The sequence below is a fragment of the Gobio gobio genome (assembly GCF_949357685.1).
Source record: "Gobio gobio genome assembly, chromosome: 25".
NCBI classification, from domain to species: domain Eukaryota; kingdom Metazoa; phylum Chordata; class Actinopteri; order Cypriniformes; family Gobionidae; genus Gobio; species Gobio gobio.
This window is the reverse complement of record NC_137121.1, coordinates 23,538,936-23,561,217: the sequence shown is the minus strand read 5'-3', so window position 1 is coordinate 23,561,217 and position 22,282 is coordinate 23,538,936. Positions and strand designations below refer to the sequence as shown.

At 42.5% G+C, this 22,282-nt stretch overlaps 1 protein-coding gene across 2 annotated transcripts in view; it reads right to left on the bottom strand.

Moving 5' to 3' along the window:
• Positions 1-683: 683 nt before the first annotated feature.
• Positions 684-22,282, bottom strand: part of LOC307122150 (uncharacterized protein) — a 55,723-nt gene continuing 34,124 nt past the window's right edge. The window contains exons 11-17 of one of the 2 annotated variants that reach the window (XM_079810049.1): positions 16,265-16,510; positions 15,182-15,380; positions 11,505-11,710; positions 7,989-8,089; positions 7,099-7,270; positions 4,148-4,204; positions 684-2,189 (exon numbers count right to left, since the gene is read on the bottom strand). In XM_079810049.1, coding sequence (XP_079666175.1) covers positions 1,801-2,189; positions 4,148-4,204; positions 7,099-7,270; positions 7,989-8,089; positions 11,505-11,710; positions 15,182-15,380; positions 16,265-16,510 — 1,370 coding nt within the window. In that variant the 3' untranslated portion in view covers positions 684-1,800. The remainder of the gene's footprint in view (positions 2,190-4,147; positions 4,205-7,098; positions 7,271-7,988; positions 8,090-11,504; positions 11,711-15,181; positions 15,381-16,264; positions 16,511-22,282) is intronic. The other variant, XM_079810050.1, reaches the window with a different exon arrangement.

Here is a 22,282-nt window from a genome sequence, read left to right as displayed (position 1 = left end):
CTTTGACCAATCAGCAAATGGATACGTTCAACAAAGGCAGAAAAGGAGAGGCAGGAAAAAAATACTGGTGAAATGAGATCAAAACAGGCCAGAATTAAACCTGAAATTCAGTCTTTAACTAAATAAGGGTCTAAATAAGTTATGAAAGTGATCGTCAAATGGGGCTTCCGTTAAAGGGTTAGTTTACCCAAAAATAGAAATTGTCATCATCTACTCACCCTCAAGTTGTTCCAAACCTGTGAATTTCTTTCTTCTGCTGAAACCAAAAAGAAAATATATTTTGAAGAATATGGAAAACCAAACAGTTGATGGGGCCCATTGATTGACTTTCATATTATTTGTTTCCCATACTGTGGAAGTCAATGGGGTCCATCAACTGTTTGGTTAGCCATATTCTTCAACAAAAAAAAACTTTTTTTTGTTTTCAGCAAAAGAAAGAAATTCGTACTGGATTGGAACAACTTGAGTGTGGGTAAATGATGACAATTTTCATTTTTTGGGTGAACCCTTTATCCCTTTAAGGCTCCTAAGACCAATGCTAGGTCCCAGCAAGGGACTTGCAACTGTTCAAAAAAGAAAAAAAGTTGTGATAAATTATGAAAATACTTTTTTTACAGTGTATGCAAATACTTACTGTTCAGCAAAACAGCCAATGAAAAGACAGCAATAATCTTTTTCTGAAATGGATTGAATATTCTTTACTAAGAAAATATAGGATCTCTAAATAAACTGTCACCTTTTAATCACCCAAAAAAAAGTAAAAAAAAATAAAATTAAAAAAAAGTTACCACTTTATAGTAACCATTATTAATAACATTAACAAACATTACATTACATTACAGAGAGGGTTATAATACAATAACATAACAGTCTACAGAGACACTGTTATCAATATTCTGAAATTCCAGATAAATATATACAGTATATAAGAATAAACATATCAAGAAAGAACATATCAAAGATGCTATCTTGTATCAATTTACGATTAATTACATAGAGTTGTCTGTTGTTACCATCTTCCAATCCAGTGTTTTTCTTTTTAGTGGTCGACCGATATATCGGCCAATATTTGTTGTTTTTTAATGATCGGCCTCAGCAGATAATTTTTGCTGTTTGGTCAATATGTTGGGAGCAGGGATTTTTTGACTGCATGCAGGACTTTTATTTTTTAAGCGCTGAAAACTCCAGCGCCTGAGCATTTCCATTTTTATTAGTTTGCTGTCTGTTTAACAGTTCTGTCGAATAAATTAATAGAGAGAGCTATAAAAAAAATTGTAGTGTATAAAAAATATTATAGTTTTTGCTGTTCTAATGTCTTTGAATCTAAAAAATGTAATTAAATTTCACAAAACTTGCAAACTTTGGCGAATCCAGCTGTGAAATCTTGTGAAGTGTACATTTATAGCCATCATAAAAACGTGTACTAGTACTATAATATAATACTATAAAAATACTATGATAGGATTACAGAATCAAGAAGTAGCAATCTAAAGTATAAATGTTTATTTCGCAGTTCAATTTTCAAATGATTTATTTCTAATTTAGTAAACATTATGCAAAATAACAAGGATTTTAATTTGAGCAATTAGCATGTGTTTTTACTATCTTTAAACTGAATAGTGTGATATATTTGTATATATACATATATATCAGGTTTATATTGGCTATTGGCCAACCAGCTAAGATATTGGCATTTTACATTTTACATCCAAAAAAAAAAATCTATATCGGTCGACCACTTGTTTTGACCACAGAAGTGTGCGTGTAAGGAATTAGTAGAGTTTATTTAGTGACCATATTTTAGGTTCTGTTGAGATGTGTATTCTCAGTAGCGTCCTCCTCATCTTGCTCCTCCTCCGTGTCTGGCTCGTGGATGAAACCGTAGCGCCGATAGACAGATCCATCTCGGCTGGTGTAGACCACATCTGCCTCATCTCCGCTGTCCTCTGGTTCTGGTACTCCGTGGGGCATGGGCCGGGAACTGGCCTCCCCGCTCAGTCGTTCATAGCTCCGTCTCCAGCATAACCTTTTTTTGGCCCTTGCCTGTACCAGAGCAAACACAACTAGAGCTAGCACAACAGCTAGCAGCAGAGCAGCAGGTAAGGCTGCAGATGCGTGCTGTACAGCTTTGGACCTTAGAACAACGTCATCCTGAGTTTTACTTGGTACAGGTGCTTCAAGACACAATGCTGTAAAGAAAAAAAGAAAAATGGCATTAAAGGGGCTTTTCCCCTGTAAAATTAATATTATACACATACATAAGCACAGGTGAAACAAATACTGTTGATCATCTCTTAACAAGGCCACATATTAGAGTTTGGGTAGATTAGATGTTAAGCAAACAATCAGTTCTCATTATCAATGTGTTGGATGCAGGAGGAATGAGCAGGAATAAAGATCTGAGTGACTTTGACAATGGCCAAATTGTTATGGCAAGGCGACTGGGTCAGAGTATCAGTGATACAGTGATCCAAGGAGGGACAAACCACAAACCGGCGACTGGATGTTGGCCCCCCAAGGCTCATCGATGAATGAGGGCAATGAAGGCCATTCAGCCTGGTCTGAGCCAACAGAAGGTCTACTGTGGCACCAGTCGCACAAAATGTTTAATGACAGTTATGAGAGGAATGTGTCACAACACACAGTGCAGCGCTCTCTGCTTTGAATGGGGCTGCGTAGCCGCAGAAAAATCAGAGTGCCTGTGATAACCCCTGTCCACCATTGAAAGCACTGGACCTTGGAGTTGTGGAAGAAGGTCACCAAGTGAGAGGAGTCCTATTTTATTTTACATCATGTGGATGGTCATGTACTTGTATGCCTTTACCAGATCTCAATCCAATTGAGCAACTGTAGGAACTGCTGGAGCAACAAATTCGATCCATGGCGACACCACCTCGCAACCTACAGGACATGGTGGGTCGGTGGCTTCGGTGGGTCGGTGCTGCTTTGGCAGCACGTGGAGGACCGACAGCATAATATGCAGGTGGTCAAACCATTCCTGAACCATTTTTGCTTTGTGGCAGGGTGTATTATCCTGCTGAAAGAGACCACAGCCACCATGGAATACCGTTTCCATGAAAGGGTGTACATGGTCTGCAACAATGTTCTGTGTGAAGATGCTTGGGCCTTGGCCGCCCATGACCCTGTTGCCGGTTCACCACTGTACCTTCCTTGGACCACTTTTGATAGATACTGACCACTGCAGACCAGTAACAGCCCACAAGAGCTGCAGTTTTAAAGATGTTCTGACGTCTAGCCATCACAATTTGGCCCTTGTCAAATTCACTCAAATCCTTACGCTTGCCCATTTTTCATGCTTCTAACACATCAACTTTGAGGACAAAAGGTTCACTTGCTGCCTAATATATTCCACCCACTATCAGGTGCCGTGATGAAGAGATAATAATTTAATACATGATTGATTAACTTATTCTAACATTTTTCTTTAACATTCTCTTTCTAACATTTTTCAATGTACATTTATGAAATGCACTTTCTGTAAAGCTGCTTTGAAACAATGTGTATTGTGAAAAGCGCTATACAAATAAATTTGAATTGAATTGAATTGAATAATAAGTGTTATTCACTTCACCTGTCAGTGGTCATAATGTTATGCCTAATCAGTGTATGTGTATATATATATATATATATGTATGTGTATGTATGTATATATATATATATATATATATATATAGACAATCTCCTGAACTCCAAACTGAATGTCAGAATGGGAAAGAAAGGTGATTTAAGCAATTTTGAGCGTGGCATGGTTGTTGGTGCCAGACGGGCCGGTCTGAGTATTTCACAATCTGCTCAGTTACTGGGATTTTCACGCACAACCATTTCTAGGGTTTACAAAGAATGATGTGAAAAGGGAAAAACATCCAGTATGCGGCAGTCCTGTGGGCGAAAATGCCTTGTTGATGCTAGAGGTCAGAGGAGAATGGGCCGACTGATTCAAGCTGATAGAAGAGCAACTTTGACTGAAATAACCACTCGTTACAACTGAGGTATGCAGCAAAGCATTTGTGAAGCCACAACATGCACAACCTTGAGGCGGATGGGCTACAACAGCAGAAGACCCCACCGGGTACCACTCATCTCCACTACAAATAGGAAAAAGAGGCTACAATTTGCACAAGCTCACCAAAATTGGACAGTTGAAGACTGGAAAAATGTTGCCTGATCTGATGAGTCTCGATTTCTGTTGAGACATTCAGATGGTAGAGTCAGAATTTGGCGTAAACAGAATGAGAACATGGATCCATCATGCCTTGTTACCACTGTGCAGGCTGGTGGTGTAATGGTGTAGGGGATGTTTTCTTGGCACACTTTAGGCCCCTTAGTGCTAATTGGGCATCGTTTAAATGCCACGGCCTACCTGAGCATTGTTTCTGACCATGTCCATCCCTTTATGACCACCATGTACCCATCCTCTGATGGCTACTTCCAGCAGGATAATGCACCATGTCACAAAGCTCGAATCATTTCAAATTGGTTTCTTGAACATGACAATGAGTTCACTGTACTAAAATGGCCCCCACAGTCACCAGGGGCCTCATTTATAAAACTTTGCGTAGGATTTGCGTCAGAAGTGGCGTACGGAAGAAACATAGGACGTGCGTACGCACAGAAATATTCGGATTTATAAAACCGTGCGCACGCACGTCCTACGCAGATTTCCCTTAATAAAACACAATCAATTCTAAATGTAGCGTAGCTTTTGCGGCTTCATGTCACGCCCATAGTTGCCTATAAATAATCTGTGAAACGCCCACAAGTTAATATTCATCGATTGCGAAATCATGGCAAACACAGAGAGGAAATCATGGCAAACACATTTGCCACATTTGAAAACTAAAAAAACGTAACCTCACTCAATGTGAAGTAGAAGTTATCGTTGGCGAGGTGGAAAAGATGAGAAAAATGTTGTTTTGGAGGGCACAGTGTGGGCATTAGGCTACTAATGCCAAAAAGGCACTTGAGTGGCAAAAGGTTGCAGACGCCGTAAATGTTGTAGCCTCACAACCTCGGACCGTGGCCGAAATAAAAAAGAAATGGTCGGACATCAAAGTCGAGGCAAAAAAGCGTCTAGCGCACCATCGCCTGAGTGTGTCCTCGTTTGCCAGCAAGTCTTCTTGCTGTCTGAAGATGCGTTCACTCCGACTCCTTCCATTTGCGACATCTTCTAAGAGCGCAATATCAGCCATTGTGCGTCATTATGCATTGTGATGGGGCATTTTATTTCCATCCATTTAATTGCATCTGAGAAGCTACAGATGTCGGTTATAATCTACGTGGAAATGGGAAATAGGCTATAGTTCAGTGCAAATGGAAAGTCTTGCAGCTTTCTGAATGGTTGAGACATACATTATTTTACCAAAATAAAACAAACTAAAGGCATATGCATGAATACCATGATTCCGTAGCTGATGAAGACATTTTTACTATGAAAACAACTTTCCCCAGTGGATAATGAATACATCAATCTATCTATTTATCTATATATATCCCTAATTATCTATCTATCTGTCTTGAATCTATAGCCTATCTGCTCCGCCAGACGGACACATTGACGAGAATATCAGTTTTGCACATTATTTCGTTCTGTTTACCATATTATTTATGAGGATGAATTGCATAACATGCCAATATTATTGCAGAACATATTTCACTTTTCTTTTTGCAAATATGGGTTAATTTGCATCTGTAGTAATTTTCGTTTGATTTTGTTTGTTTTACACTGCAGATCGATCAAACGGGTGTTCGTGTAGGCTGTTAATTGTACAATTAACAGCCTACACAAACACCCGTTTGATCGATTACGTAAGACTTGCTTTGTGAAGTCTTCTTGTTATTTATGAGAGGCAGTATTGCCATTTCTTTTACACGACGGTCTACAGTTTCACACACTTTCACGTGTTTCTTCCATCTGCCGACGGTGTCGCCATTTCTCATTTCACCCGTTTTTGTGCGTACGCCTGGGTCAGAGCTTGCGTGAAGGACCGCACATTTTCCCGTCAAGTTTGCTTTTTATAAATACCAATTATTGCGTAGAGAGCGGCGTACGCCTTCTTTTGTGCGTACGCAACGTTTATAAATGAGGCCCCAGATCTCAACCCAATAGAGCATCTTTGGGATGTGGTGGAACGGGACCTTCATGCCCTGGATGTGCATCCCACAAATCTCCATCAACTGCAAGATACTATCCTATCAATATGGGCCAACATTTCTAAAGAATGCTTTCAGCACCTTGTTGAATCAATGCCACGTAGAATTAAGGCAGTTCTGAAGGCGAAAGGGGGTCAAACACAGTATTAGTATGGTGTTCCTAATAATCCTTTAGGTGAGTGTATATATATATATATACATACATCTTAAAAATAGGAAAATACAACCTCAGATGAAGAACAACAAATTACATATTACACAGTGTCATTATTTATTTAACAAAAGTATAGCCAAAATGGAAAAGCTATGGGTGACAAACTGAGTACACCCCATGATTCGGCTGGTCCCGCTCTGTGATTTTACTTGGCCTACCACTTCTTTGCTGAGTTGCTGTTGTTCCCAATTGCTTCCCCTTTGTTATAATACCACCAACAGTTGACCGTGGAACTTTTAGTAGTGAGGAAATTTAATTAATGAACTTATTGCACAGGTGGCAACCTATCACAGTGCCACACTTGAATTCACTGAGCTCCTGAGAGCGACCCATTCTTTCACAAATGTTTGTAGAAGCATCTGCATGCCTAGGTGCTGATTTTATACACCTGTGGCCATGTAAGTGATTGGAACACCTGAATTCAATGATTTGGACGGGTGTCCCAATACGTTTGGCAATATAGTGTATAATGTATAACTAAACACGTTTTTTTAGTGTTTTGTGACTGTTTGAGTTAAAAAAAGCGATAGCAGTTAATTATGGCATGTTTTTCATCTGTTTCTCATCAAAGCTGTTGTATGGCTTGTAAGTCAGATAATATAGTAATCCAAGTAAAACCGGAAATATATGGCTCCTGTTGTAAATATGCATGGCATTGTTTGGCATATGCAAATAATCCAATTAAAGGCTTAAAGTAAACATGTGAACAATACCTGAGCCTGAATCACAGAGACAGCACGTCCTGTCCTTTTGCCCTGACTGGCAGCAGGGCAAACACTGACTGTCCGTGGCATGTAGGGCAAAACCTGGATGACAGGTGAGACAGCTCTGGGGCCCGGCACTGGAACAATGTTTACAGGACCCGTCACACGGTTCACAAACTCCCTAACACCATTGAAAGAGAAACATGTGGAGTGAAATCTTTTGTGTTGCTTAAAGAACCATTTTTGATGATTTTTAAAGACATGGGAGTGCAAATGTTTCAGTAATCTTTATATTTTAGGTACCTTAGAAAACATTGTTGATAAGAAACTCAATAATTGCTTATTACATAAGACATGATGACTATTCTGGAAATTTTGTAGTGTTCATTTAGATCAAAATATTTGTAAGAAATATGCCTTCTAGTTGCACAATTTTTTTTGTTTTTTGATGATATTGTCTTGGTAGCAACGCTAAAATAAATCTAAAGAGTAAATTCTGTTATAAAGAGTTTAATAGTTCAACATTTTCTTTTTAGTCTTTAGACTTGTTTATACTTTAAATTGTGTAAACTTAAAACTGCATACTGTATGCATCTGTGTTTTAAACACTGATATCGTTGTCTTGCAAGTGTTTGCAAAATGTCTTGCACAATGAACATGACACTATTTTGTGGGTAAGCTGTTATCTTTTAAAATGGCTACATGATATATTTCCTTCCTTATCCATCAATGACATTCTAACAGATGAACATTTGTTACAACAGGCAGGTGATGATGGCTCACATTTGGATTACATTTTTTAAGAATTAGTAATGATGGTAGTTTTAATCTGTTCACATAAATAGCAGTAAATGATGAGGTGTTACTATGATTACACCCACTCTGACATGAGCACTTACACCCTGTGAGTAATATCGACTCTCCTCGCAGCGAGGGTAACACACGCCATCTTGCAGGACGCTGCCCCAGTCACACGTCACACAGCCCTGAGGAGTGTTATCTGCAAACAACACAAACCACAAACATGAGAAATGGCAAGGCGTCTGCTGTTACTTGTTAAAAGAGATGCTAATCTGAAGTTATTTTGAGGTCCGAATTTCACTTCCTTAAATCTTAAAGAAAATGTCTGTTCTCATTAAACAAAGATATTATGAAAATGGCCCCAAGGCTTTGAAGCTGTTGGCATGGAGGTTAAGGAAGCAACAGGCTAAGAATACAATATATGAAATTAGGGATCTTAAAAAAAAAAAAAAATGCCATATCTAACAAGATACTCATAATATTTTTGAAAATTATTATAAAAATCTAGCCTAGAAATCTTGACGCACCCTAGCGGTAGCAAATCTAATTTGCAGCCAGGGTAGCAACTCTCCGTTGGAACTCTCCGAGCTGGAAAAACCAAACTCTGGTCAGGCCAATCACATGTATGTATGGAGTCGGTGGGCGGGCTTAACATAATGACGGCGGCGGTTCCGCGTGTTACTTGTAAACAAAGAAACTGGCGAACAGCGGTCTTTCGAATCGGCTTTGGCCGCGATACTGGAAGACTTGGAGTTAAGCTTTTCTTTGAGAAAAGAACAAAGAACGGCGCTGAAGTCATTCTTGAGAAAGGAAGATGTGTTCTGAGTTTTGCAGACCGGATACGGGGAAAGTTTAATCTATCAACTAGCTCCGCTTCACCTTCTTCATTGCTCTGGTTGGTTGTAGCGCTATCCTATTGCGTTCAGAGGGAATTTGAAAGACAACCGTTTATCCCACCCCTCGGATTGAGCCCTGCCAATGGTGAGTTCCCAGACCCAACATCTTGATGTGGGTCTGGCTTGTCAGGCTAATAAAAATCTATATAAGGAACCAAATACAACCAGCTCACAGGAAATACATTTATTTTTAGAATCTCTTGACTTATTTTCCATAGGAGAAATACAAAATAAAGCCCTAATGGCAGAGATCACAAAGGAAGAAATGTGGAAAGCAATTTCCAGATTAAAAGCTAATAAAGCGGCAGGAACAGATGGCTTTCCAACCGAATGGTATAAGGCTTTTAAAGATCAACTGGTCCCTATAATATATGTATCGACCAATCGCGACAGGCCTAGTCATTGCGTGTGCCGCGCTCTGTGGGTGTGTGTTTGTGTGTGTTGGCTTGGCGCTCCCTCATGTAGTATAATAGGTTGACACCGTGTGATTGACACTGACAGGAACAGAATGTGAAACTGATCAGATAGTTGAAATGTATGTGGTCTAACAGCGCTCGTCAATGTCAAAATGATTGAGATGACTAATCAAATCAAAGTAGGCGGGGTTTACATTCTCTTTTGGCTCGTGAGTTGTGCACAGTCTTCACACACAGACGAGCGCTTCAGTCTATTGCTTAAAGGACAACTCCGGTGAAAAATTAACCTAGGGGTAATTAACACATGGTTACCGAGTAGATCGTTCTCTGGGATGCGTTTTCATGAAAATCAAGTATAAAGAGTTTTATCTCTAAAAACAGATTAGCTTATAACGCTAGTATATGGGGCATAGAATAAGTAAAATTAAATCGCTAGTTAATACCACTAACAAGGCTCAAAATAGCCTCACACTAACACGGTAGCATAATGAGGGTCCCTACACGCAAACCGAAGCATTGAGAACTTTGTAAGTGTACAAACCGTTTAATAAGAACATACTTTATAAAGACAGTACATTACGCGTATAAAGACAGGAGCCATCTTGGAAAACAGTCTCGACAAGTCGAATTCATTATTTCATTATTACATAATGTTTTAATTTCTATGGGCTATATTTAAAAAAATAGAGTAGGCAAGAGAAGCCTATGTTCTGACGAACCGTTCATGTTCAGAAGGAATGTTCAAATTCAGAGGAACAGTTCATGTTCAGAAGAAACATTCATGTTGAAGAACTGTTAATAATAAAGATTGCGAAGATTGGATCAGGGTTTTTTTTTTTTTTGGAATACTTGAAACACTTTTTTTGTGGAATACTTGATGCGGCCCAGTCTGACCCAGAGTCTACCTCCAGCGGCCCCCAGGTAAGTTGAGTTTGAGACCCCCGATCTAGACTATTAAGATGGGTTGCTTTCGATCCCGACTTTAAACCAGCAAGGGCTGATGGGAGGTTTCAGCTCTGGTATAGGCTTGGCATTGCTTCTTTTAGTTCAATTTCACCAAAGGGAGAATTAGATAGCTTTCAGGAGATTTCTGATAAATATGGTCTGGAAAAACGTGATTTTTTTTAGGTACTTACAAACTAGGACTTTGTAGAATTTATGTATTTATTGACATGTATAAAACTGAAGATAATAACTTGTCTCAAAACTATATCTAGCTATTCAATCCATTAAGAAACAATCGACAAATAAGGTTAGATTAAAATGGAAGGATGACTTTGCTCGGTACAGGCTACTTCTTCCAGCTCCGGTATGTGGAGAGAATTCTGCAGGCGGAATCTTATTCGATTATTTTGTAACCCCCAAGTTAAAATCTATTCAGACGGGTGAGAAAGGAAGTGGTCTATGTTGGAGGAAATGTGGGGAACAGCTGGCAGATAATTTGCATGTATTCTGGAGCAGCCCAGCCATTCAGTCATATTGGCAGGAGGTAATACAAGTAATACATATAATCTTTGGTGATGGAAATGATTGCTCTTTTTCTACTATTTATCTGGGCAAATTAGCAGCTCATTTGATGATGAAAGACAAGTATCTTTTAAAGATATTTTTAGCAACCAGCAAGAAAGCTGTAATGCGAAATTGGCTACTCGAACCTCCGACAAAGAATGGCTGGACATTGTGACCAGTGTCCAAAATATGGAGAGGATGACTTTCGGGGGAGAGTGGGAACAATGGATTGTGTTCATGACTGTATGACATGTTTATTGACCAATGTATCATCTGACATTTATATTTCCATCAATTGTTTTTTATGTAAATACGTATAGGTGACCAAACAATTGTTCTGTCGTGTTTCGATGTGATTGAGTTGTTTTGTTTTTGTTTTCAGTTCATTTTTTTTTTTTTTTTTCAAAAGGATAATTTAAAAAAAATAAAATTACAATATGAGTGAACCCAGAATATTCCTTTTATGTAGAGAGGGAGGTAATTAGAAAGTATGAGTTCCTACTGACTACTAAATTTCAATCTCTTTTTCCAGGGAATCCTGTTCCGGCCTACCTTCCTTAGAGGTCGACAGGAATGCTTCCTTGTTATATGCTTTCTTGTAACAGTAGTTAGGTCAACAGGTTTTATTTCAAAGCTGTTACTAAAGCATACATTTTAGCACATTAAAACCAATCGACAAAGAGAATATCTGTTTGCAATGAGATTTTGTGATCAAACAAAAAAAATGAAGATTGTAGTAGATGCTGGCATTACAGAATCTCATAAAATGTAAAAATTATAATAACAGAAGTACCTGTGCAGGACTTGCAGCTGGTGTGACACTGTATGCAGCTGTGCTCGCTCTCAAAAAAGCGCTGCGGACACTGATCCACGCACTGTCTGGTGCCCTGCAGGTCCAACAAAGGAGGTGTGCACACCCTGCAGGCGTCCGGCCCTGGGCCCGTGCACTGCTCACAGGAATGGTCACACTTCTCACAGCGCTCCCCTGAGCTGTAGTACCTGAGGAAGGGACATCAAGACATGTATCTTTTGTTATTATATGCAGACAATAAAGGCAGGAAATTACTGTGGAATAAGATCAAAACAGACCAGAATCAATATATCAATAAAGGCCTTTTGAAGCGAAGCAATGCACTTGTGTAAGAAAAATATCCATATTTAAAACTTTAAAAAATAAAATAACCAGCTTCCGGCAGATGCACTAGGCAAGTCGACTTATGGCAAAAGAATAACCCCTGATGCGATATATGACAGAGTTTTGCAAGCTTTTACGCCTCTCGCGGTTCAAACTAATAGGGCTGGGCAACAAACTCAAGCCCTTCTTGTCATGTGTCAGGTCAGGGGTTACTGTTTGGCCGTAAATCGATGCGTACGGCGGTCAGAAGCTAGTTATTTTACTAGTTTATAAAGTTTTAAATATGGATATTTTTCTCACACAAACGCATTCCTTTGCTTCAGAAGTCCTTTATTAACCCCCCGGAGCCGCGTGGAGCACTTCTATGATGGATAGATGCACTTTTAAAGACTTCAAAACAGATCAGCCATTAACTGCCATTTTAAAGCTTGGATTAGCCAGGACATTTTTTAATATAACTCTGATTGTATTCGTCTGAAAGAAGAATGTCATATACACCTAGGATGGCTTGAGAGTGAGTAAATCCTGGGCTAATTTTCATTTTTGGGTGAGCTTACCCTTTAATACAGACCCGAATCCTTTTGAGTTCAGTTGAGACTGCATTTGAGGCCCTACATTTGATCTTTTTTATGAAATATTCAGTTTAATATGGTTATTTTTGACTTGTTTTTCATGTTTTGTAGTGAAATGTCTAAATTAATATATATTTTTTAATGCTGCACCCACATTTACACAGATGTGGCAAAACGTTATGCCTAATATGCTGTTGGTCTTCCACGTAGCCTACCACCAAAACTCGCTAAGTCAAGGACTCTACAAGACTCCTGAAGTTGTCTTGTGAAGGATACTTCACGTCCCGTAAGTTGTGAGGTGGAGAAACTATGGATCGGAAAAATTTGTCCAGCACATCTCACAGATGCTCAGTTGGTTTGAGATGTGAGGAAATTAAAGGCCAGGGAAATACCCTTCTTGTTCCTTATAGGAACGCTCAATAATGATATTACGCAGTGCCTGAAAATAGTCCCTAGCACACTCCCTGTGCAAGCAGGTTGTCACGTTGATTATGTTTATAAAAGTTAGCCAATTTTCAGGCGGTGCGTAATATCATTGTGCTGCTGCACCCATGGTACGGCAGCAAATTTCCTTGATTATGGAATGACGCAGAAATGAGAGTATAGTTCCCAGCCATATCGGCCTAGATATCGCAACTTTTCATTTGTCGGTCTTAGTACACGATGTAACTACAGAAGAGGCAAGTTTTAAATAGGAAAAATATTGAAACTCTTTGGTCATTTTTGAGCGAGAAGGTAACGGTCTAATCAGATTCAATTATCTATGCAAAGCTATGCTAAAAGTGCTACCGCCAGATCCAGAGATCGGCTGAATGGATTCGAAAACGGTAAAACTCAACAGTTTAACTCTAGGGGAGTTGGAAAATTCGTTAGGCACTTTATTTCCACATTTAGAACATTTTCTTAATTTTTATTGAAAGTAAATGCATTTCTGGTGTGATTTGTGATGAGAAAAGAGATTAGAAAAAACTCTGCAAAAGACGGATTCGAACCCATGTCAATGGCGTCAAAATCAAGATTCATTAGCCATATGCTTTACTGATTACACCACTGAAAATGTTAAAATCCAAGCGCTTTTTTTAATCTTGTTTGGCCCAAACAGGCATTGTTAGGCGGAGCTAGTGCGAATAGCACTTGCCAACAAGGCACGCTATTTGCACTTGGTGTGAATAGACACTCTGTAAAAGAAAACAGGAATCATCGGACCAGGCGAACCTTCTTCCATGACACCAAGATCCAGTTCTGATGCTCACATGCCCATTGTAGTCACTTTCGTCAGGGGACAGGAATCATCATGGCTACTCTGACCGGTCTGTAGCTACACAGCCCCATACGCAGCATGGTGCAATGCAAAGTGTTTTGTGACCCATTCCTCCTGAAACCATCAATGCATTATTCTGTGCTACAGTAGATTTTCTGTTGGTTTGGACCAGATGATAGCCTTCGTTGCCCTTACACAATGATGAGCTTTTGCCGCTCAACACCCTGTTTGTGGTTCATCGCTCATCAGGTCACTGTTGGTAGGTTCTCACCACTGCTGACTGGGAGCACGCCACAAACCTTGCCATAACAATTTGACCCTTGTCAAAGTCATTCTTTAACCAAAGTCAATCTTTAACTACTTTAAAGGTTAGTTCACCCAAAAATGAAAAATCTGTTATTAATTACTCACCCCAAAGCCCGTAAGACCTTTGTTCATCTTAAGAACACAAATTAAGATATTTTTGATGAAATCTGAGAGCTTTCTGACCCCACATAGACTGCAACGTTATTGCCACTTTCAAGGCCCAGAAAGTTAGTAAAGACATTGTTAAAATAGTCCATGTGACTACAGTGGTTCAACCTTAATGAGCGAAGAGAATACTCCCCCCCCCCCCCAAAATAACAACTTTATTCAACAATGTCTTCGCATCGGTGTCAAGTCTCTGACGCTTTTAACTTTGTAAACACAGTGCAGTGTTTTCAGGTTCTCCGTCAGAATGCCAGCTCAGTATTGGCCGGCTCCTGCACGTGTTGTGGTGCTCATGTGATCAGCGTCGGCCAATAATGAGCCGGAGTTCTGATGGAAGCGCTGCACTGTGTTTACAACGTGAAAAGCGTTGAAATATATATCCTACAGAAAATATCACAGAAAAGCACCCAAAATATCTTAATTTGTGTTTCGAAGATGAAAGAAGGTCTTACAGGTTTGGAACGACATGTGGGTGAGTAATTAAGGACAGAATTTTCATTTTTGGGTGAACTAACTAAAGTTTTAGGAGCAATCAGTTAAATCAGACTCATAGAAGTTGCTTTTATATTAACTTAGCTCTTCATTACCAATTGATGGATGGAATTGTGTGTGTGTGTGTGTGTGTGTGTGTGTGTGTGTGTGTGTGTGTGTGTGTGTGTGTGTGTGTGTGTGTGTGTGTGTGTGGACTGGTAATCCCTACGTTATGGGGACAAAATGTCCCAACAAAGATGGCAATATCCAAAATCCTCGTCCTTGTGGGGACATTTTTAGGTCCCAATGAGGAAAACATCTTATAAATCAGACTAAGTGATGTTTTTTGAAAATGTAAAAATGCAGAATGTCTCAATGTCTGTGATGGGTAGGTTTAGGGGCAGGGGCAGTGTAGGGGCATAGAATATACAGTTTATACAGTATTAAAATCATTGCGCCTTTGGAAAGTCCCCATAAAACATGAAAACCCAACATGTGTGTGTGTGTATGTGTGTGAGTGTGTGTGTGTGTGTGTGTGAGAGAGAGAGAGATGATCTCACCCTGTGGGGCAGTGGCTAACACAGAGATGAGAGAGAAGATGAAGGTAGTCTGGTGCACAGCTCAGACAGTCTCTGGGAGACGCCCCGGTGCAGGTAGCGCACACATGATCACAGGGCATACAGAAACCCAGATCTACCCCGTCAGCCTCCTCATGCGCACTGTAAGTTCCCACAGGACACTTGCTCACACACGAACCATCTGGAACACAAACCCAGTCTATTTAAACCAATAACTTTAAGAAGAGCTTGTACATTAAAACACCAATTTTTTTGGTTTATACTGCACTTTAGATCCAAGAAAGGGATTAAAAGCTGAAACACAACTGATTAACACTTTAATTCAGTATTAATAATTACAAACATCACATAATTCTTAAAGTGCCCCTATTATGCTATTTTAATCATTCCAAATTTTTTGGTGTTCTCCTACAAAAGGTATACGTGCATCCAAGGTAAGCAACACTAATTTTGTCATAATATGTATTGCACCATCACCTAATTTTTCAGAGTCTGAAATGATTTGTTCAAAGATTCTGCCTCTCTGAACCCTTCCTTTCCACAAGCCAACTCTGCTCTGATTGGTCAGATGGCCCAGTCTGTTGTGATTGGTCTACAGCTTACATGTCAGAAACTAAACGGCCATTACCATATCTGAATATCAGCTTGGTATCGTTGTAAAAATGAATTTTAACCACTGACTCTTCACATCCTCATTTGGAAGTGTACACAAAGACAAAACAGCATCATCTCGACATGACAACACAAACCTAAAGTGTTTGAGGGCGGGTCAAAGTAGACGTTGTTCGCACATCACAGGCAGCTAATGAAGACCATAGGCCAAAAAAATCTACTGAAAAAAAACTGCAATTGCTGACGACTCGTTTCGGCAGTTCAGAACCGATTCTTCATTTAAGGAGACAATTACTTTATTTTGATCTTTAAAACTTTGCAGACATTTTACATTCACAAACAGCTCTATTAGACACTGCGTAAAAGATTTGAAAAAGCATAATAGGGGCACTTTAATAGTAGATATGCTGTATACAAAAGAAATAGAAATGTATTGACACAAGTCATTCGTACTGTGGAGGTAGTTGGGCAGGGCACAGGTCTGGCAGTCAGTGGGTCCCGGCCCCTCGCAGGACTGGCAGAGCCGGTGACATGCTTGGCAAGTGAACTGGTTGTTTTGGAGGAACGTTCTGGGTGGGCAGTCTGAATCCCCGGTAACCCCACACATCATGGTGTTGGGATCAAGAACGAGACCCTTTTCACACTGCAGACACTGGGTGGGCTCAGGACCCTCACAGAGTGCACAGGTCTGGTGACATTCTACAGAGCAAAATATGGGACATACATGGGAAATTTTTTATATTTGTTTGCATATCAGCCATATATTCAACTATTGTGATTATAAAAGGCAGTTTTCCCGCTCGCTCCCCAGCTTCACTCGGAGTCGGAAATCTGGAAAGCGGAGACAACAGCTCCAGAATGTCGTCGTATTAACAATAGCCTAGGCTATGCATTACAATCCGCAGAATTAGTAATTTGGTAGTTTTTTTTGTATTTCTGTCGGTATTATTTTGCTCCTGATCTTCTAATAGTGCTAACTACTTGTACAAAATACATGTTCTTGGAAGAGAATTATAATTCTTGTCTAATCAAATTTTTGTACCCGATCTTATCTAAGTTATATAAAACCAACTTTGCTGTTGATGGCACACTTTTTAGAATATAGGCCTAATTTCATATAATAACCCATAAACTGTTACAGAATGTATAAATTACTTTTGATTTAATTCTTAATACTATATATTTTAAAGTGTCATTAATGTAAAATACTAAAAAGTATAAAAATATTCTACTTAAAATTTTATTTTAACAATTTAGTAGAATAATTGAATAACTGATAAAAGACAAATCTGAATCCCATTAAAAGATATTTTTTTTATGACTTAAGTACAAGCATATCAATATTTACTTATTTAATTGCCTATATTTTAATTGAAGATATGTTATAATAAAAGAAAAACATAATAGATTTTGTCATCATAGAATTCCCTCAATTAACCTATAGGTTTTAATGAAAGTGAAGATGCCTGAAATGTACATCTAATTCATGAAAATATTAAATAATAGCCCCGTTAATTACAATAAGTATTACGTTTAAAAACAATAACACCAGTAACAACATGCCACTTGGGGCCTTCTGTGCCAAATATGGCTGGGTCATCTTACCCCAAGAGTCTAATTTTATCTTTTTACTTCAAAATAAAAGCTATAACATTTACTCCACAAAACCAAAAACATTGTGTCCACAAATCGTCTCCGGTTACGTATGTAACCTAGGTTCCCTGAGAACAGGGAACGAGACGCTGCGTCAGCTTGACGCTACGGGGAACGCCTCCAGCGTGACAGGTGTCTGAGCTACAATCGAATCACATCAGTCCTACTGACCGGCGACAGCCGATGATGTCATCAGGGTGCGACCAGGAAGTATATAAGGGCGCCTCTGCCAACATGACACCGCCCTTCGTCTTCAGGGACTGTCCGGCAGGCAAACCCTGAGGCATGGCAAAGCGACGCAGCGTCTCGTTCCCTGTTCTCAGGGAACCTAGGTTACATACGTAACCGGAGACGTTCCCTTTCGAAAGGGAACTCGCGCTGCGTCAGCTTGACGCTACGGGGAACGAAATACCAACACCGCCATGCCGAGGGGAGTGCATGCCTACTGGCAGTGACCACTGTCAGAACAAACAAATTCAACTGAAATGCCTGAACCACTCCCCCTCTGGTCACATAAGGCTGTCAGTGACAGCATTCCCTACGGTCATAGCCCAAGCTATAAGCCCGAGTAGGAAGCTTCGAACACTTAGAGAAGTTCTACCCAGGCCGCTCAAAGGCCCGGATCCAACCCATTCGAAAGAAGGGGGCTCCTTTAAGGGAATGTGGCTAGGGGGCCCTAGGGCGCCCCAGCCAGCCACTACCGCCACCAAGGAGGCCTAGCTTGGTGCCTTTTTCAACGGGCACTTCAGCCGGGCCATCCCTGTCTGTTCGATAACAGAGCCTCTGGACACTCGCCTCCTGAAGAGGCATCCAGTCCCAGGGACTGCAGAATGGCAGTGGCCTCCTCGGACCGGATCTCAGAGACGGGAATCCCGGAGAGCAGCACTCAGCACAGCGCTTTCTACCCTTGCCAGCGAGGGGAGTAATCTGCTCAATCCTAGGATCTACTGAGCTATTATCAGATAGAAACACTCAGGAGGCCAGACTGGCCTAAAAACTGATCTAATTGGGAGGCCACCCTAGGGGCCTACGACCACCCGATCAGGCCCAGGCAGCCTTGGCTCACATATGACCCTTCCGAAAGGAGGGGAGCTTAAAGGGGGCTGCCCGGTAGGTAAACCAGGTTGCAGGCTGAAATCCCCTCCTTAGGGACCAAGTAGCAGAAGCGACACCAGTCGCGCTAGGGTGACCACTAGCTGTCAGCATCATGCCAGTCAATAGTCTTTGAACTGAGATCCAAAGCCCCATTAGGGAGGCCTAGTGAGGCCCAGTGTATGCCAGAGAAGCCTGAGAGGTCATGCTCAGGAACTCGCTTAGAGGGAGGCCTGGCGAGGCCTGCTACCTGATAGCAGTTGAAGCCGACTGTCAAAGTAGCTGGAAAACGGAGACTCGTTTTCTCAGGGAGGCCTAGTGAAGGCCTACTACCTGAAGGTCAAGCTACACCAGCTAGCCGAGTATCCTGACTCGGGAACTCGCCCTCAGGGAGGCCTAGTGAGGCCTACTACCTGATAGCAAGCCTCAGGGAGGCCTAGTGAGGCCTACTACCTGATAGCGACCCGTGCTAGCTGTTTCTCAGGTGACTGGAGCCCAGGAACATGCCCTTAGGGAGGCCCGGTGAGGCCTACTACCTTACGACCAGTCTTAGGGAGGCCTGATGCGGCCTACCACCCAACAACAGCTTAACAGCCCATGCTAGCTGACACAGCGACTGGCGAATGGGAGCCTGCTTCCGGGGAGGCCTAATGGGGCCAACCACCTCACAGCAGGCCTGTAGGGACAGCTTCCTGTTGACAGGAGTGAAAAACTGCAATGTTATAACCTTGGGCTGACAGTAGCTTCTCTGCTGGCTGACAAAAATAAACATCCAACTGCTGACAAGGTTTATAGTTGGGAACTGCTACTTGAAACCGACATCGTTGGGGAGTAATATATACAGCATACACAAGGGGCCGAACTTTGCAGAGGCCTACCAAGGCTGACTACCTATGTTCAAGGTTGCAGCTAGTAATTTGCCAACCTCCCCAAACGTCGGGACTCACTCGCAAGGAGGCCTAACTCTGAGGCCTACCACCTGACCTGGAGTCTACTGCCAAGACTGCCCCAGCTGGCTACCCACAGCCAGCTGGCCTAAAAAATCATCCCAGCCTAGCTGGGTGACCCATCCCGAAGGCCTCCAATTCCTTCTGGAGCCAACTGTACAATGGTGCAATCTTATCGGCAGCGCCTACAAACACTGGAACCTAATCACATTGTCCATAGCAGGGTACTCGGCAAACCAAACGCCCTGTAGCGGGGGGAGTGGGGGAGTACCACATACGCCACCCACCTCATGAAGGTCCTAGCTTTAATAGCGCCTATCATACCGTGTGAGGGCGTCAGCCATGGCAATGCTCTGGCTACAAGGGAGCTCACGACCAAACCTACATAAACCAAAAGGTTGTGAAGTGCTGCTCAACCCGAGCCATGGGTGAGGCAGAATGATACAGAGCTGGATGTGGAGGTACTCAAATCTACCCTACTTTGTCAGGGGAGTACGACCAACTGGCCATGAAAATTTACATTAGAAAGGCCAGCGCCTGCCAAAAAACTGGCGGCCTCTAAACACTAGCTCTGGAGGGCCGGGTTGAATATGCATACGGAATTTTCGTACTTGCATGAAAAAACGCCTTAACCCTGCCCCACGACTACTGGCTAAGTCGCTATCAATTCTGCACAGCACCAACCTGCATTACTAGCAAAGGCCCCAGAACGCAGGCAAGGGGGCGGGCCTTGGCCGGACTACTCTGCGTAAGAGGAGGCTGCATTAGGGACAAATAATAAAGCTAAGTTCAAAAAAGGAACAGCTACCCGGAGCGCTAGCGCTTCTTGGCGCGCGACTATGTAATCCCTAGAAAGCCTAGGCCAATCTAGATCTATACCCGAGATCCCGAACAGGGCCACTATTATTGCATCATAGCAAAAAGGGCACTCGAGTAAAAGTGCCTGTCATTACATAGATCTGGCCCTAGATCTAACTGTAGTTCTAGCATAGTCTGAACCTGCATTCTCCAGAAATTTACACTGAGAGAACAAACAGACCGCCTTACCCTGAGGCGGCTACCAGTTAGTAGTTTAATACTAGGAGAAAAAATGCCAAGCCTTTCCTCAGAAAAACAAGCCCCTTTTTTTTTTTTTTTTTTTTTTTTCGCTACAAACCCTCAGGAAAAAGCAGCAATCCCAGCGTTAATTCTAACGCATTTTTAGAACTGGGAATAATAAAGGGGTGTACAGCACACACAGCGTGTAGCATATATAATATTTGCTGGCCTCCACTAGCAATACTAGCTCAATTATACCAAGCTTAAGCAACTGGTAATCGTTCTAGCCAACCTAACAGGGGAACTACAGGCCCTTTTAGAACATATCCAGCGATCCCCGAAGCCCTCAGCAGGGAGCATAAGTCAGAAATATATGAAATAATTTCCCATTTATAGGGGACTTACCCACTCTCCTGCGGCACACCATGATATCGACCCACAAGCTTTATTCCCATATGAATGCTTAGGTGTAATACTACCACGGGGCTGAGGGAGGCGCACTCACGCACCAAGCCAGGCAGGCCGTCAGAGTCTGACGGATTCTCCGCTCATCATGGGCCCGCCCGGCCTGGTGTAAAAGCGCCTGGGGAGAAAGAACTAGGAGAAGGACGCCTCCCTAGTCTCAGCGCGCCCTAGGGGGAGGAGACCTGTCCCAGCGTGGTCTTCTTCGCTGGAACCGCTTGCTCTCCAGCGTCCTTCCGACTCCTAGTGCGGGAGTCCCGCCTCTTTTGCGCCCTACTCCGCCACTGAGGGGGCGCACGAGAGGCGACACTGGCTCGCTGGTCCTGTCGCTGGTCCTCGAGCCATGACGGACCAGGGCCTCCCGCCTGCCTGGGTGCGGCCCCGGATCTCCGCGGAATGCATGATTTAAATGCAGCTGAGCGCGCCTTCGCCTCTCTGAATCTTTCCACCACCGCCTCGACGGAGGTGCCAAAGAGTTCAGAGGGCGAAACCGGGGCATCGAGGAGAAAGGCCTTCTCTTTCACCCCGATGTCCGCAAGGTTCAGCCACAGATGCCTCTCCGTAGCTACCATAGCCGCCATTGAACGCCCAATGGCGACCGCCGTTTGTTTGGAAGCACAGAGAGCCAGATCTGTGGTGAGGCGGAGCTCAGCCATCGCGTCAGGGGGTAGGCCCTCCCCCTGATCAAGATCCTTCAGCAGGTCAGCCTGGTATGCCTGCAGCACCGCAGTGGTGTGCAGTGCTGCAGCGGCCTGACCCGCTGACGTGTACGCCCTGCCATTCAAGCGCGAGGTGTTTCTCATCGCTTTAGACGGCAGGGTGGGAGCTCTAAGTGTCGATGGCCTACCCGATGCGAGATAGTTTGCGAACGTCTCATCGATAGGAGGCATCGACACGTACCCAGACTCGGCCAATCCTTCGACATCAGCAAAGTTTCCACGCTGATGCCGAATTATCCTGGCCGAGTATGGGTTCTTCCATGCCCCCACGATCTGCCCGTGCAGATCGGGGAGGAATGGAAGGCTCCCCAGAGGTGATGGGTTATGGCCAGAGAGAAAGCGATCATCCAGGCGACCTGGACGCTCGGGTTCTCTCCTAGCACGCCGCCAATGTAACTCCAGCCTGTTGGTGGCGCGCTCCATAACATCCATCAACTCCGCATACACGGGGCAAGATGGCTGAGAGGGTTCGGCCTCAACCGATTCATCACCACCCTGCCCAGCCATCCTCTGCTCGATTGGAAGAGCATCGGCTGACGAGGAGGAGAGATCCGACTCCT